The sequence below is a fragment of the Lepidothrix coronata genome, unplaced genomic scaffold (genome assembly GCF_001604755.1).
Source record: "Lepidothrix coronata isolate B3197 unplaced genomic scaffold, Lepidothrix_coronata-1.0 Scaffold79, whole genome shotgun sequence".
Taxonomy (NCBI): Eukaryota; Metazoa; Chordata; class Aves; order Passeriformes; family Pipridae; genus Lepidothrix; species Lepidothrix coronata.
Genome location: NW_016690259.1, coordinates 850449 through 868014, shown reverse-complemented (window position 1 = coordinate 868014; position 17566 = coordinate 850449). Strand labels below are relative to the sequence as shown.

General features: G+C 41.0%; 1 protein-coding gene across 3 annotated transcripts in view; it reads right to left on the bottom strand.

Moving 5' to 3' along the window:
• LRBA (LPS responsive beige-like anchor protein) overlaps nucleotides 1–17110 on the bottom strand; it is a 410805-nt gene extending 393695 nt beyond the window's left edge. For 2 of the 3 annotated variants that reach the window (XM_017820156.1, XM_017820155.1), the window contains exon 1: nucleotides 16731–16955. In XM_017820156.1, the coding sequence (XP_017675645.1) occupies nucleotides 16731–16955 (225 nt within the window). Of the gene's footprint in view, nucleotides 1–16730 lie in introns of all 3 variants that reach the window. The other variant, XM_017820154.1, reaches the window with a different exon arrangement.
• Between the last annotated feature and the right edge of the window lie 456 nt (nucleotides 17111–17566).

The window sequence follows — 17566 nt, the reverse complement described above, 5'->3', positions numbered from 1 at the left end:
TTCACAGGTCAAAGAGAAAAACAATTCCCAGTGTCATTTTTAGGGCCTAGCAAATAGGACCAACCTCTGTATTTTCAACATGCTTTCTTTAGCAATTATTTTCCAATACAAAAAGTAATTATTACTTCTACTGATACAAAGTATTCTTCACTTAAAAAAAAAAAAAAGAAAAAGAAACATTTCTCACACACCTACTATTATTGGGTTTCAAGCAAGTATCACATTGAAGTTATCCCATGAACTGACTTCAGGATACCCTGCTACAGAAACTTGTCTGCACAACACAGCCTTCACAGAAACAAGCCTCTCATACACTGTCAGTCACCAAGAACAGCTTTTGTGTTCGCTTCCTCTTCAATAACTAAGCACTACGAAAAGTAGTGGTTGGCAAAGACATTCTCAATACAGAAAGATGCTAAAATCTCATCGTTCACTGCAGTTAGCAGAAGGTTAGCTTTAGGGGAGAATAACCTGTGGCAACAAAACAGAAAAGTTTGTCATTTTCCCAATAGATTAAAAAATAAAAAAGTTGTAGCTTCTCAGCCCCAAGAAGTCTTACCAGAAGACTGAAGTGTTAAATTTTCTGCAGTGAAAAAGAACAAAGGCATAACTGTGAAATATCTCTTGATGGAGCTGCACAGAAAGCATGGCCCAAGAGGAAAGTGTCTTACAACTGCACACAGCTGCCTTGGACAACCCCTGTTACACGACAAGAACAATGGGTGCTGCTGCAACTCTAATATTTCATTCCAGATAGGTGGCTATTTATTGGTATAGTCACGTTCTGAGTAACAACAAATACAGTTAGAGTCTTAATTCAACATTAGCCACCAAATTCAGAAAGGTACCAGCACAATTGTTTTCCTTCAAGATTATGACTAACACTACTCCGCAATTTCTAATTAGGAACTGTAACTGCTTATGACTTCTAGTTAGGATAGTTTTTATGCCACAATATCTTTTGGTGAAACACATGAAGACCAGTTTATTAGGACATGCACATTGAAAAAATTAAAAATGTATTTTCTCCAAAATCAAATTAGTCTTTGTAAAAAGAAATGCACACATAATTCATAACCGACAACACTTTCAGCTGCTTCCTGAAAGCACAGGTTGTTTCCAAGGAAGGCTCACCAGTTCCTTCTCTCAAGCTTCAAAAACTAAACCAGAAGATGAGGCTCACCATATTTGCTAAACTCTTCAAATTCTGAAGATACTTCATGTCTTTGCATATACAATGAGGATGAAGAGTTAATTCTCTAAAAGGGCATTCTCCCTGTCCAAGTAAAGTTGTCTTTTTCAGTACTGTTTGGAAAGAACACTCTGCTGAAGTAATACGAAATTAAGACAGTAGCAGAAGGCACACAGAGGCTGCTGTTTTGGCTCATGGACGCGCTAAAGCTACCAAAATTTTGAAAAATATTTCAAGACTTTGGAAGGAAACTTAATTCAGCATTTAAAGCCTTTAAGTGCCACTGGAGTTACAGAAACAACCACCACAGCAGATAACAGGACACAGATAACATCCCAGGTATCACTGGGCCCAGGCTATATCCTATCTCTCTTCTCAGGAGGTGAGGCAAGTGCAGAAGAAGGAAAAAGAAACAATAATAGAGCTACACACTGTCCCATGATGATGGCTGTAAGATGCCTGAATTGGATACAATTTCCTTTCTTCCTTTTAAAGGCAAAAGGAGTTTAGCTTCACATAAAAACACAATGCAACAAGCGTAATAAGGCAGCTCTAGAGCCAGGTACTATACAGTCTTAACATTACTTGATTTCCACGTAGGAAGCATAGGAACCTGCTGGGCTGAGCAGTGGGAAGGTCAATGTGACTGTTCTTTTCCAGCTTCCAACTTAACTTACTTAGTGCCTGACCCCACCAACAGAAAACACATATTTGCTGCTGCTCTGAAAGCACAGAATCATAAAATGGTTTGGGTTGGGAGGGACCCTAAACGTCATCTAGTTTCAAATCCCCTGCCATGGGCACAGATACCACCCAATACATCAGGTTGCTCAGGTTGCTCCAACCTGGTCTCCAACACTTCCAGGGACAGGGCATCCACAACCACTCTGGGCAACCTGTTCCAGTGCTTCACCATCCACTGAGTAAAGAATTTCCTCTTAACATCTAATCTAAACTTGCCTGCTTTCAGTAGGGACAGTCTGTGTGTAGCAAGAGTCTCTGGTTTAGAAGAGGTTATCTGAATCCACAACATGTCTCTGGGGTGCAGTGTCATAAAGCAGTTGCAAAAAATTAGTAGAATTTCAGAGAAAATCCTTGAAAATTGCTTAAAACAGAAGACATCAGGTAATCTTAGTGTATGAACCAATGACTCTTTTCAATTATTTCTACATCTTTTCTAGTTTTCATTTTAAAAACCCTGAGATTCCATCTTGAGGAACCAAACTGATTCTTTCACATTTTCTGAGCTTAATTCTGAAGATTTTAAATTTAACCCAAGTGATGCAGTCCAGCAGAAGTAAAGATGCCATTGATTTAGACCTGGACCAGGTCACATGAGGAAGAAAACGGACAGCTTTCCAAGTGTTTCTGTACAATAGTTTATAAATAAACTCATAAAAGCTTTTGAAGATCAAGCTTTTTAATGCCAATGCTGAATATACATTGTGGACTGTAAGAACAAATTATACAAAAATGCGAAGACAGAACTTCTCATTGACTTATGCTGCCATTAGAACAAAGGTATGACTTGGAAATATCTCTTGATGGAGTTACATAGGAAGCACAGCCCAGGAGCAGTTGCATGCAGTTGCCTTGAAGCACTTTAGTTGGCATCACCTACCCGGAATTATCACTAGTTCTACCAGTTCTCTGCTGCCCTATGCATGAATGCTTCCAAAGGCAATGGTTCCTGTACAGTAGCAGTTTTTTCTAGGCCTTTGATACCCTAAGTATCCTTAAAGTCTTGTAGAAAATCCAGACTCTCATGCCTCATCCCAAGAAACTTAAATTTAATGAATGTGCAGTATCAGTCATGACAGTCTACTTTGAGGAAGTCAGACTTGATTTAGCCTGCAGACATTTTGATGCACCGGATGGATGGGAAGGAAAGAGCCCAGCCTGACTCCTAGGGGCCCTGCTTATGTTTACAGAATTAGTGAGTAAAAACATGGCTTCATTATCCTTGTTTTTATACCACCCATCTTTGATACGGAAATCATTCAAGTAAGAGGCACAAACATACGTTAAAGAGGAATGTTCTACTTCATAATACCAAAGGCAGTGACTGCATAAATACCTTACAGGGTCACAGCACCAGAACATGGAAACATGCCACAGATCACAACTACAGCATCACACATAACAAAACACTGCCAGAAGATGAAAAACATATGCTTGGGTAATTAGTATTTAATTCATATAGTTGCCATACATACATTTGATTATTATGTTTTCTTTCTGGTAATGGACAATAGCTCCTCTTGGCCAAACTATTAACCTTCTTAAACAACAGCAACTTTTCCTTCAAAATTCTGGATTAATACTGAGGTTCATGCTCATTTTAATATAGGAATTTGCACATACAATTACTGCAACTGAGAAATCCTGTACTCTGCATTGATCCCATTGTTATAGTGATCAATACCTATTTTAAGAATCCATATGTGCTTTCAAGCATTTTTTCCAATGGACACGGCAAGGTCACAAGCAAACCAATCCATTTAGAGGTATCCTTGATAAACAAAACTCCTAGACACAGTTGAGATTCTAACTATGTCTCCAGGCTCATATATTTGAACAACAGAGCTATAGGAAATATTAAGGCTGACTGTTAGAAGTTGTCAAGTTGAACACTCAATTGGAAGAGACCTATAAATAAGCATTTAAAGCTGTTCACCTCCTTCCCCATATACCTACTTTAACAGGAAACTGAAGCATCAAGATCAGTCAGTGCTACAGAACTCAAATGCACTGCCAACGCACAGAAGATATACAGTAAGTGTATTTCAAAACTGAAGAACTATTCCACCAAATAGGTGTAATGGATGCCACAAAATGGTCATTAAGTTTGTGTCCAACTAGTCCTATTGCCAGTAATATGTGGCATTACTATATTGCAATGCAGAGAAATATCCTGTTCAGGAGGATACTGGCCTTCAGCTACCAGAGTAGGAAAGAGCCATGAAACGCTCATTAAACCCTTCATGTCAGTAGCAACAGCTACAGGACTAATACACAGTGTCACACTACAGAGCAAAGGAAAACAGACTCTAAGCAATACATGACAGAGACGGACAAGTCAAACTCCACTGAAATAATTCTCCCTCTCCCTGCCTCCAACATGTAAGTTAAGCTTTAATTTCTGACACTCTTGTGTACTTAAGTCGTATCTCCCACAGAGATCAACAAAGAATCACCAAATTCCCAAATCACCCAATGGTCTGGTTTGGAAAGGACCTTAAAGATAATCTAGTTCCATCCCCTCTGCCATTGGTGGCGCAGGGAAGGCCTTTCACTACACCAAGTTGGTCAAATTCCCATCAAACCTACCTTTCAACACTTCCAGGGATAGGGCATCCACAACTTCTCTGGGCAACCTGTGCCAGTGCCTCACCACCCCCACAGTAAAGAATTTCTTCCTTATATCTAATCTAAATCTGCCCTCTTTCAGTTAAAATCATTACCCCTCATCCTATCACTATATGCCCCCGTAAAAAGTCCCCCCCAGCTGTCTTGTAGCCCCCTTTATGTACTGGAAGGCTGCTCTAAGATATCCCTGACAACTTCTCCAGGCTAAACAACCTCAGCTCTCTCAGCCTGTCCTCCTACAGGAGGTGCTCCAGTCAGCTGATCATCTTCATATCCTCCTCTGGACCTACACAAGCATGTCCACATCCTTCTTATGTTGGAGGTTCCAGAGCTCAATGCAATACTCCAGGGGGAGTCTCACGGAAGTCGAGTGGAGGGGGAGAACCCCCTCCCTTGACCTGCTGGTCACACTGCTTTTGATGTAGCCCAGGATACAACTGGCTTTCTGTGCTACAAGTGCAGATCACTGAGTCATGTTGGGCTTTCTGTCCCTGAACACCCCAAAGTCCTTCTCCCTGGGGCTAATCTCCATCCATTCTCTGCCCAACCTGTACTTGTGCTTGGGATTGCCTTGACTCAGGAGCAGGACCTTGCACTTGGCCTTGTGGAACTTCATGAGGTTCATAACGGTCCACCTCTCAAACCTGTCCAGGTCCCTCTGGATGGCATCCTGCTTGTGAACTGCACCACACAACCTGATTTCATCAGCAAACTTACCGACAGATAAGTGGGACTCAATCCCCCTGTCTGTGTCACCAAGAAAATGTTAAATACTACTGTCCCCAATACCAACCCCTGAGGAACATCACTCAACACTGGTCTCCACTTGGACATTGAGCCATCAATCTCAACTCTTTGAGTGCAACCTTCCAGCCAACTCCTTATCCAGTGAGTGGGCTATCCATCAAATCTATGCTTCTCCAGTTTATAGACCAGGACTTTGTATGGTACAGTGTCAAATGCTTTGCACAAGTCCAACATCAACTGTTCTTCCCTTAGTCACCAGTGCTACAATCCCATCAGCCTTGTTGGCTGACACTGATCACCTCCTTGTTTTCTACGTGCCTTAGCATAGTTTCCAGGAGGATGTGCTCCATGATCCTGTCAGGCACAGAGGTGAGACTGAACAGCCTGTAGTTCCCTGGGTCTTCCTTTTCCCCCCCCTTTTAAAACTGGGAGTTATGTTTTCCCTTTTCCAGTCACTGGTAACTTCACCAGTCTGCCATGAGTTTTCTAATATGATGGACACTGACAAGGTCATGAGACGTAGACAGGCAGGATTTGAATTCAGAAGTTTGAATTTGAAACAAATAGTTTATAATCAAGTTTTATTAGAGTAGATTACAGTGATTAAACTGAACTATTCCTTTGTGATGTTATTTTAAGATAACTTCTTTGGGCAGAGTTAGGTTGCTCCTCTAAAATTTTACGTCTACTTGTATTCATATGACTGGAATTGAAAGAGATCCCAACAACTCTTTGCACACCTGATTAAAAATCCCTACAGACATATCCATCTTTAAAGTGCTAAGAACAACAAAGACATCGAGACTAAGGTAGTTCTCAAGCGAAACTTCAATATTTTCCCCCCATTTCCAGTCTTCCAGCCTTCTCAGTTTACACACACAAACCCTAACTGAGGGAAAGCCTGAACCAACAAGTTTCCTGGTTACAGTCCTCTATGCCACCTGACAGTGTGAAAATTTATTTTCACCATACACTTTTGGGGTTTTTCTGGGGGGCAAAGGGGCAGACTATACATGACACTAATTTGTTTCTGGAAGTCTTACATGAAATTTTTTTCAATTTCCTCATGGCTTCTCTCAAGACAGGACACAGAAGTACCCAGCACACTCCTAAAACTACATCTAGCTGGAAACAGGGATATCACCCGAAAAATGACAGCTCTACGTAGAAGCAAGAAATCCAAGGCTCTGCCATTTAAATTCCGTGCTTTTGAAATATGTCTAAGCAACTCTGGTGATTGTTCACTCACCCAACAAACCCTTTCACCTGGAAATAATTCACTTTCCAGGAAGAAAATCAGGATTCTATACATCATAAAGAAATCTTTAGTAAAGTCCTAACACATGGGCAAGAAATCTACTGTCTTCCAGCTCCAAACCTTCCCTGTCATGTATGAATGACTGGAGAACTTTATTCAAACACCTTCCCCACAAGGTCTGAGACTTGTTTCTTTCTGTGCCTTCTTTGCATACTCATGAATTTGCCATTCTTCACTGTATATGAGCCTGGTCTTTGCAGAAGAGGTGTTACAAATATCCCTTTACAAGTCACACTACCATCATTCTGCACTCCTGACAAATGGCAATTAGAATCTCTTCCTGCCAAGGATAGAAATCAGAGTGGCTTTCATTTCCTGAAAAGGTGAGACCTCACTAAACCAGCAAAATTCCTAAAGAGCAATACACATTTCACTTTAAAAACAGTACATAGGAACAGCACAAGTCTTTAGCCCCAAGTCTGAGATGAGTCATGGAATAAACATCTCCCCAAAGGCAATGCCCCTGCCAATCAGCTGATCCATAGCAACTGCAGCACACAGTGGCATTCACAGCTTCCCAGCCCTCCACAGAACCCAGTGAAAGCTCAGGACTCGCTTCCGCAGCCAAGGATGAAGGCAGCAGGTGCCAGGTCACAGAAGAAGAGGCAGGGGGGAGGGCACAGGAAGGACAAAGCAGTGCCCTGGTGTGAGGTCAGACAGTAGATAATCTAGATGGCACAAAACTGGGACTTTACTTTTGAGGAAGAAACGGACAAGAAAACAAGGCAATATTTTCGCCATAAGCATTTACTGATTCACATAAAGATGGAAAACCACTGGTAGTTTCTGGTCCTGAGAACTCTTCACAGCACTTTACTGTTAAGTTGGGGCACCACTGTCTAACTCAAGGAAATTTGAAATGTTAGGAATATCATAGCTTCAGAAGGTGACCCGTGGCTGTAGATTACAAATTGGACAGAAAACCTTTAGCAATCCCAATGGAAATATCCATTCCCAGCATCTCGGTGTTCTCCCATTCTATAACAGCAGCAGTACATTAAACGTACAAAGCTCCCCATCTCATGTCAGGTGCTTCAAAATGCATTCTAAAAAAACACAGTCACAGTTACTCAGCTTCATACTCCATACCAGATACCTAAAAGCCAGGCATTAGGGAACCTAAATTATACTCTGGAACCAAATCCTACAGTATAACTAAGCCCCCACTAGAGAGGGACAAAAGAAAAAAGCTTGCAAGTTCTTTTCAATCAAGTTCACAACCGCAACTACAGACAAATCACATGCTTAGTTTCAACAAAAACATTAGCAGGAGGCAGATGCTGACTGAGCTGATAGTTTCCATTTGTTTATTTAACAGTCATGCACCATTACCAACATTAGTCATTTGGTTCCTATATTCCCCCCTATTGCATTGTTTTAAGGCTTATCAGCAATTCTACTTCTATATCATTGGCCATTTTGTGTAACTGAAGTCTATGATTCCACATAAAGAACCTCTTGGGGGTTTTTTGTTGGGTTTTTTTAAGCACTACTTGATTCCAAGGTCCACCTGGATCGTTAATAATCCTGCAAAAAACACTTGCCCTTACAAACGCTGTTTTAATCCCAAGAAGTGTAAACAGCACAACTCAGAGATTTCTCTAATAATGGACTACTAAAACTTAAAAGTTGTATAATCTGCAAAAGCAATTCAGCAATTCTATAGCAACGGGGTTTACCTTACTCCCCATCTACCCCCATCTTAACCATATTTGGGAAAGCAAACAGTACAACTCCCACCCAAACCTACAGTTTGGTAAAGGAACCACTCCATGAGATTTATCAAGCAAACATCCAGCATCCTGGACTTCATAATGACATACTTCACAGTTCACTGCAAGATGCTGCTGGTTCTCTTGCTGGTCTTTTATTACAGAAATTGCCCTCCTGCTGCAGTTACCATCTTACCTGCTGCTTCCTGGTGCCTCTTGTCTTTCAGCATTCCCAAAGAAAGAATAAATAAGCTGCAGGTCACCGTATGCATTCTTACTGTCACTGTTTTACAGGGTTAGTCCAGTACAAATCTAAAAATTTGGAGTATCTAAGTGGGGCAAATGGAATAGGCTCAATTTCATGAATTTATTTCTGTAGCTTCTGTTCACACCTCAGAGAACAACTGCTGACACAAAAGGGGAGACGCTGCCACAAACACACATAACACACTTTCACAGAACAGATGAGTCCTACACAGTTACTCTGGTTTTGATTTGCAGCTGCAAAGGAAAGATAACCCAGCAGATTTCTTCAGTCACATCAACAAAACAGGTTTTTGTCTGAACAACTCATTTCCAGTTTTTCAGTCACACAAAAAATAATGTGATTTTGCTGTATAGTACCTATGAAATTTTTTTCCTAGATAAATGTAGAATACAAAACCCAATGAAACTACTCATACACGGGGGGCTGCAGCAAAGAGACTTGCAGCTCAAACTCTCAGAGCACTTACAAGAGGCAACAGAGCACATCCTATTCCCACTAGCAATTCTCATTTAAATATCTTCTCAAGGCAGCTATTAACAAGAAAATCATGCCTGGGACATAGCTGCTCCCAGCTCCCCGGTTACTACTAGGGGAATCCAGTGCAACAGAAGGCATTAGATTTTTCCTCTCCACAAATTAGTTTCTATTTAGAAACTACTTATGCCTATTTGTGACGCTCTGGAATCTAAAGCACTGTAGCAATGCAAGCTCTTCACAAATTACTCCAAGCTTCCAGTATCAGCACAAAGACTACAGTGTCTCAGGGAAAGGTGCTATTGCAACTCGTGCAGTATCATTGTTTAGCAAATTCGATCACAGCAGTTCTGCAAGGCTGCATCTCGATTGCTATCTGCTCTAAATACAGAGCACTGCATGCTGGAAACTACAGTCTCCACTGGCCACACACAGTATAAAAAAAAAAAAGGCAGGTGGCAATAGTATCCTGTTTTACGCATATTCATTTGAGCCCTCAGACTCCTGGCAAATGTCCAGAGCTCCCAGACAAAGCCTGAAGGTTTCCCAGAGTAAAATAAAAATGGCCAAACTAGTTTTCGGACAGGCAATAGCAATATGCTCTAGCCTGATATCAAGTCCAACAGAAAAATCCAGAGTGAGTTAAAGCAGAAATGTAATCTAAATTAGGACATTAGTAATTAGGTCAAGCTAATACCAAAAACCATCATGCTAAACCTTATGAAGAGGCCAGCAAAGCCTCCAGGGGCTGGGGAAGACACTCGAATGGCAGAAAGTTAGCTAACTGTAATTAGTGATTATGAACAAAACCCTTCTTCCAGATTGACCCATTTAAAATAAATAGAAGTTCTTTAAAAAGATATGCATAAATTTAATGCATGCAAGACTGAATTTGACAGAATAGATTCTTAAAGGGTTTTATACACTGAAACACCAAAGGTAGCAAGAAGCTATTTCACATCCAATGACTAAACTGTAGAGCTTATTTCATCTGTGTAATGAAATAAAGCTTCCTCCTTAAGGCTCATAAAGAACCTCATGACTGCATGAAGACAGAAGCTATCAGTGCTTTAAGCTGGCAACTTACCTAGCAAAAAGTAAAAGGTCAGAACACCATCAGGTGAGACACAGTTCAGAACGACTGCAGGTTCCCCAATAGGTGGTAAAACAAATAGACATACGGTGAAAGAAACCACATAGAAAACTCATTTTTATCTTTCAGAGTTCATACTCATCAGCAACCGAGGAGCCACTGAGAACCAAACACTGTACCAAACCAACACTACCTCAAAAAAAAAATTAAGCAAAATACTTCATCTTTGATTTTCCTCAATCTCCTGTGTTCATGCAATACGATCACTTCAAAAAACTTCACTCACTCCTCTTGAAAGAGATTATTGAAGAGGCAAACCAAAGTGTACAGATTCAACATACACAAATAATTATCTATTTTTATCTCACTCTGCCATGTCCAGCCTTTGTAGCAACCTTGACATGCCATCCACCTGTTTCCCTGATGCTTTTGACTAATTTCATTCTATTCCCTAATCCGCAAATGCTTTTCCTGAGCCAATCCATATGGCCACTACATTACTGTGCTCTCTGCATTGCTGGGTCAGGCCCGTGGTCCATCCAGCCCAGTATTGTCTGACAGAAGCAGAGAGACACTACCTAGAGACAGCAAAGAAACCACAACAGAAACCTGACTCTCTCTGCTTTGTTACCAGACACCAACTAGAAAAATCTGTCATTGAACTGATGTGTTCCCCTCCAAAGGGGAACTCTAAGCTATGCTATGAACACATTTCGAGCAGGCTGCTAATTAAAAACTGTCTATGTTATTAAGACATGATATATGTAAATGCCTAGTTCAGCCTTGCTTTTTTAGCTTTATGTTTGTACAGAGCCTACTAATGTCAGTACAGGATGCCAACACTTCTGAAAAACACAGAGCAGGTAATCCGCAGGCTTTCACAACACTTGAAATTGCAGATTGGACATGAGCAGCTCTAAAAGTCTGGTGAGTCAGAGTAAGAAAAACTGAACATTTTCCCATGTGGTCTTAAGATTTTGTCCTCAATATTTTGTTGTCCTACACTGTGTTTTAAGTTGCAGAGACAGAAGTGAGTTGATACTACGGCCGAAGTACAAATCAGCTCCTCTTCAGAGAGGAAAATTTTCCTCTAGACAATTTTCTGAGCATGCCTAATTCAAGACTGCCATTACCATCTCGCTTATTACATTCCATACCTTTCTCTTCTGACCACAAGATTTCCCTCAATTCCTACACCTACTATGCAGGGTGATATTTCCACTAACTACAAAGTAATGTCCAAGTGGCATCAACACCTGAGAAAACCCCAATGTGCATCACTTCAATACTAGGTGTACCCCTAGCTACTCAGAACACATTACAGCAAGATGGAAGTCTGTAATTCCCATTTTAAGGGAAGAACTAGTGACTCCCATTACTCAACAATTCTGAAACAGATAACATCTGGTCAGACATCTCAGCCTCATTTAGTCGGCTAAACTTACACAATCATCTTTTATCTTTTACTGTTACCAGATCCCAGATCAGATGACTTCAAAAGCATGAACACGGACTTGGAATCAAGGAGCCTAAATTCATTCCTCAAACTGGGCACAAGCCTCCCACTCTGAAAGGGACAGCAAGAAGTAAGTTTGCACCTGAGGGACTTTGAGACAGATTGGGAAGCAACAGAGATATTTTGCTGAATTCCACTCACTCAACAAGAGTCAAACCATGCACAACCACTAAGACAGCTGACTGTTCAATTTACTATGATTTTTTAAAAGAAAAAAAAAACCTACAAGCTTGACCCAGCTAAAGCCACAGACTTACCTTATCATCTGTACTGTGAGTGGACAGAAGTGACTGAACTAGGATATCTGTAGCCAGAGGTGCACCTACTAGGGAAGACTGCATCTATTAAGAAATCCACAATATTCAGCAATGCTCTAGAAACTACTTGGTTACTCTCACTTGTCATCAGCATTGGTAACTTTATGTAGAAAATAAAGTCTAGCAGTCTCTAAAAACATACAATAATGTAATGAAAAGAATGCATTGTTATGAAGACATTTATGGTGCAATTTTACTACTGCAATACATCTAATTCTATCAGCGTTAGCTTTGTGGGTTTTCTACAAGATGGTACATGCAAAATGAGTCTGTGACCAAAGATGAGAAAAGGGGAATTTATACTTCATAAAATCCATTGTACTAATGTTCCAGAAGCACCCATACCAAATTAGAAACCTGTGGTATCAGCAGGAAAGTAAACTGTAAGAATTTTTAACAGTTACATTGACTTTTGTTTGTGGTTTTAGTAAAGTCTGGCAGAAGTAAAAGAGGTGACAAATGAAATTTACAAAATTTTAGTCTCTGCTCCTCATATCTCATATTTTTTTTCCTCCAAAGGTGATAAAAACTAATATTTCTCTCATTTGCACTAGGGAACTCCAGGATTATGAGGACCTCATAATCCATGAACAGAATCAGAAGGAACAGCACATTCTCCTCACCGAAGAGACAGAACATTTAGAAAACAAGCCTCTGCAACACAGATTGAGGGGAAAAAAAATTGAACTAAATCAAAAAATCTATACTATACTCAATAAAACAATTAGAAGCACTAAAGCTTTTTAAAACAAAATTGGCTTAGAGCAAGGCACGACATTTCTTTAGAGAAGAGCAGAAAACACACTAGTCAACTTGAGACCCAAGTAAATTCTGTCATGAAGTCCCCAAACTGAATTATACCAACACCACAGAGAAGGACAATAGTTGCACAGTCATCTGCTTGAAGTGTAGCAGAATTTTTCCAGAACATCCCCTTCCCTCTGCAAGCCCAATAACACAGCACAGTTAACCCTGCACATACAGCACTCATTATGAGCAAAACACCTGCCAGTGAGAACCCTTTCCCTACTGAAAGACAAGGATATCCAGTGGCCTCGGTTTTATATATAAACAGGAAACTTGCAATAACTTGGACAACACTGACATATGATACAACACAAGCCTGTTTAGAACAGAGTAAATGAGAAGCTCCACTCAGAGTTTCAACCTAGAAAAGACTTTGCAGGACCTCCTGTATTTCCAATGCAGGTTGTGTAGCCTTCAGAACAGAATTCATACTCTCCACCTGAGAACTTCAGGTGCAGAAAAATCAGAAATCTAGAAATCTAACTTTTGCTAATTGCTGAATTATTTCTAGTACTCCATCTAGAAGTTTTTTTTCTTTAATAGCAAGTCAACTTGTCTTTCTGTTTTACTATGAAAATCCCATAGTTATTATAAGTTAGTAACAGATCCCACTGTACATAATTTATTTTTTCATTCTATCATCTTCTCCTACCAGGAGTTAAGGGGGGGGGGGCGGAAATACAAGGTCATGTACAGAAATTCACCTGATTTGTATACAAAGGAATTTCAAGGAGTTAATTGCTGCCCAAAGTCAATTAAAAATAAATTCACAATGCACAAGGAATATATATTCATTATATAGCTCATTCTGTAAAAAAAAAGTAACAGAACAGATTAATACTGGAACAAGAATGTGCTTTCAAAGTTTTTCACAGAATAACCATCCTCTTTAAATTCTGTATTTCCCTCTTCAATTTTAAGAGGTGCTGAAATACACAAAGCCACATCTAACATGGGCCGGAAAACTATATTCATCAAAAATACTGACCAAAACAAAGCAGATCAATTTGAATATTTCTAAGAATAGAATTTCCAAAGGCAATAAAATGACACCACTAGGTTTTTGATGCATGCTAGAAACATGCATCCCTAAGCACTCTGTTACGCTGCTGGACAGAGAAAATTTTGTATGTAGTTCTCAGCTCCAAGACCCAACACTGCTGAACTAACCAAGGTATTTGCTTCAGCAGTCAGGACTACAGAAGTTTAAATTTCTTCAATAATCAGCAGGTCAATTATTGTGCACTTTAGATTTTTGACCTTCTGAGTCTTTCACATATAAAGCATGACCATCTCTTAAATACTTAAAGACAAGAAACACCAAGACAGCACTTCCCTCCATATGCTACAGCAAGCTTGAAGGGCATAACTAAGAGCAACATGTTTTCTCAAGAAATTAAAATTAGGCCAGCTAACATCCCTTTTTAAAAAATAAACCCTTCACATCTGAGAGTGGTTATGCTATAAAGAATATGTAAAACCAACCTTTCGACAAAGATTTGCCCAGCCCTGCCTGCACTTTGCTCTAAAGACATCTCACTTGTCACTTTAGTGATCAAAAAATCCCCCGAATACGGTATGTCTCCTCTTTTCAAAGCACAAGAAGCAGGGCAGCTGATTTCTGCTCACACCCCTGAGGTAGTGCAGTTATGAGTCACCAAAAAGAACGAAACCCGTTGGGCTTAACCCCATTAGTAACAACAGATCACGGCATGATTCCAGTTGAACCTGCACACACGAGTAAACCTGCTCTGAAAGCAATAGGGAAACAAACTGCTGGAAAAGCCACAGCTAAGAATAAAAGTTGCATATTTTCTGTACACACACACAGAAAAATAAGCACACTGTTGCTAACCAATACTTCACATGCTTTACATTCTGATGAGTGTGATGTCAGTGGTATTCACCGACAAAATGAAGTGGCCACAGCTAACAACTAAACAGAGGCAAAACTCAGTGACAGGTGAAGGAGTATTGCTTTGCAGGGACACCTCATATCCTGAAAAGCTACATTAAAAAGTCAGCTTAACAGTCTTTACCAAAAAAAACCTACCAAACTATTGGTTGTTTCACGATACCTATCAACTGACAAAATAACGTGGGACACGAGCTTGACCTTTAGCCTCCACACTGCAGGCAGGTGTGCTAAAACTGTTAAGGAATCTTCTCAAAGAGCTCAGGGATGTTGTTTCACTTGCAGAAAAAGTGAGAACGCACTTTCAAAGGCTTCCAGGGCCAGAAACTCTCCTTTATCTATTTAGGAAATGAAGATCCGGGAAAATGCAGTCCATAGGTCATTTCTCCAGACCTCTTAAACCTAAAATCAAGGATTCTCTGAATCAAGCTGAATTTTTTTGCTCTTCTCTTGTTCAAAATGGAGCAGGACAGGAATCCCAGAATAAAGAAGCTTTTACATTTTTAATTATTCTGCTGAACCTCTTTCCACTGCTGCCATAAAATACACCTCCAGTACACCACTCAAAAGACCGCACTAGAAACAAGGTAAAATTTAACACGCTCATGAACAATTTCTCCTCACACAAGTGTCCTAAATCATAAACTATTCACCAGAATTTCCTTTTGAACCTCATGTCCTTATATCTAAACACTGGGTTTTGTCCAGGACAATAGTCAAGTGCACTCCAAGTAACTTAAATCACTTCCTCATACTTTAAGCATCCATGAAACCTCTGATATGCACTTTATTTTTGTCACTACTTCAATTGCCCTGTACTGAGACTTTCATGCAAACAATTTAGAGCACAACATTGTACAAAAACATTCAAAAAATAAACATTCGCCACAACCCAAGAAGATAACACTGAAAAACATTAAACAGACACAGCCCACAAATATTTAGTGACCATTAAAATTTGCACATAGCAAAGAATGCTACTAACAAAATAACTGAAATGCAAACAGCATTTAAAAAACCCAGTATGACTTTTGCCTCAACTTTTCTTGTTACTGAGCTTTATGCTATTACACACTCTCACTTCCTGGTTTGTCAGAAACCACATTGTTTCAAAGTCAAAGCTGCTCACTTAAAGGAAGGAGGAGCGACGACAGGTATTTTTAGAGATGCATTAAGACCTCTGATAATAGCAGAGTATCTTTGTAAACTTCAAGGCAGTTTTTCTCCTAATGACCGGTCTCCTGCATCAAAGAAACACTTTTAACTAGCCCAACTGCTTTAGGCAAACTGCAACTTGAAGCAATTGGCCCAAGAAATTCAACATCTATATATTATGTCTGTAGCTTCAGCAGGAAAAGTTGTATCCTCAATTTTTAGTGAGATCTGTTATGAAGTATTAAACACATCCACATGGTATTCAAAAAATAGCAGCTGACTCCCCAATTCATTAATGAAAAAAGGACACTGAAACCACATTCTACTCTTCTCAACAAGCAGACTATGTAACGAATTTGAATGAACCGCTCCCTGAAACCCTCATCCCCTGTACATGGAAGTTCTGCCTACTTCCAAAGCAAATGAAAAGCAAAGAGGGGTGTAAATATCTTCATGGGAAAACTTGTTTTCACTTAGAGCAACAATATGTATGTTTTGATGACAGTTTGAGTTACTAAATTAACATTTAACTTTCTTGTTGAGCATATCTGTTAAATGTTTAAACACAACAATACGCTTCCCAGCTCTAAATAAAGCAACAATTTCTCTGAGGCTAACTAAGGAGGATGCTGTTTAGAGCTATTTCAAGTTTAAGTATGCATGTTTAGAAGCTCACATCCTTTTCTTTTTTCAGCTTTTGTGACAGTAAAAACAACTTAGTTGAAACCCAGTATGATGAAGGTGTAAACATGTAAAAAATTCCTAACAGAAAGATAACATCAAAAAACTGTAGGATTCTTTTGCATGTCCGTGCTGCTCCTCTCCCTCATTCTGGCAATCAACTTACCAGATTAAACACAGTGTCGACTATGTCTCTGTTGGACACTTCACCAACTTCCACCAGTCCTGTCAGCACCGCAAACTTCATCTTGATACCTCGGATGGGGACTCCTGGATTCAAAGGCTGCAGCACACTTCCCCCTTCAGCAGCATTTCCTTCTTTTCCCGCTCCTCCTCCACCTCCTCCATCATCACCTGTTGGCTGAACAACTTGTTTGTCCTCACTCGCCATGGCTAGTTCACCGCAGGTTCGGGCTTCCAGCGCCAGCTCCACGCTCGCCGCCTCGGGAAGAAGGAGCGACCTGTGCAACCGGGAAGGTGAGCGGCGGCCCACTCCTTCCTTCCCTTCAGCTCCGGCTCCCGGGGAAAGCGGCGTCCGGCGGGGGAGGGTGTCAGGCAGGGAGGACGCGCCCTCGGAATCCCGGCTCTCTCCTCAGCAGGAGGCGTCTGTCACAGCGCTCTGCCCCCAGGCAGGTATTTACAGCCCTGAAGGACAACGCGAGGGGTGTTTCAGTCCGCGGAGCGCTGGGCGCTGCCCCACAGCCCGCGGGTCCCGGCCCCTGCCCCGCTCCCCGCGGGGCCGCCCCGGGAGCGCTCACGCCTCTCCCCGCGGAAGTGCTCCGGGACCCGCCGCGCTCCGAGCCCGGGCGCGAGGGGTTTAATCTCTTTTTTTTTAGTATTACAATTATTATTATCTTTTTCTTAACAGGGAATCCGCTCCTCCTGCCCGCCGCGCCCCCCTTCCTCCCGGCTCCTGCCCCGGCACCGCCGCAGGTGCAGCGCCCCAACCAAGTTCGCACTCACCGCGGGCTGCGGAGGGGGCGCGGGCTGCCCCGACGCGCC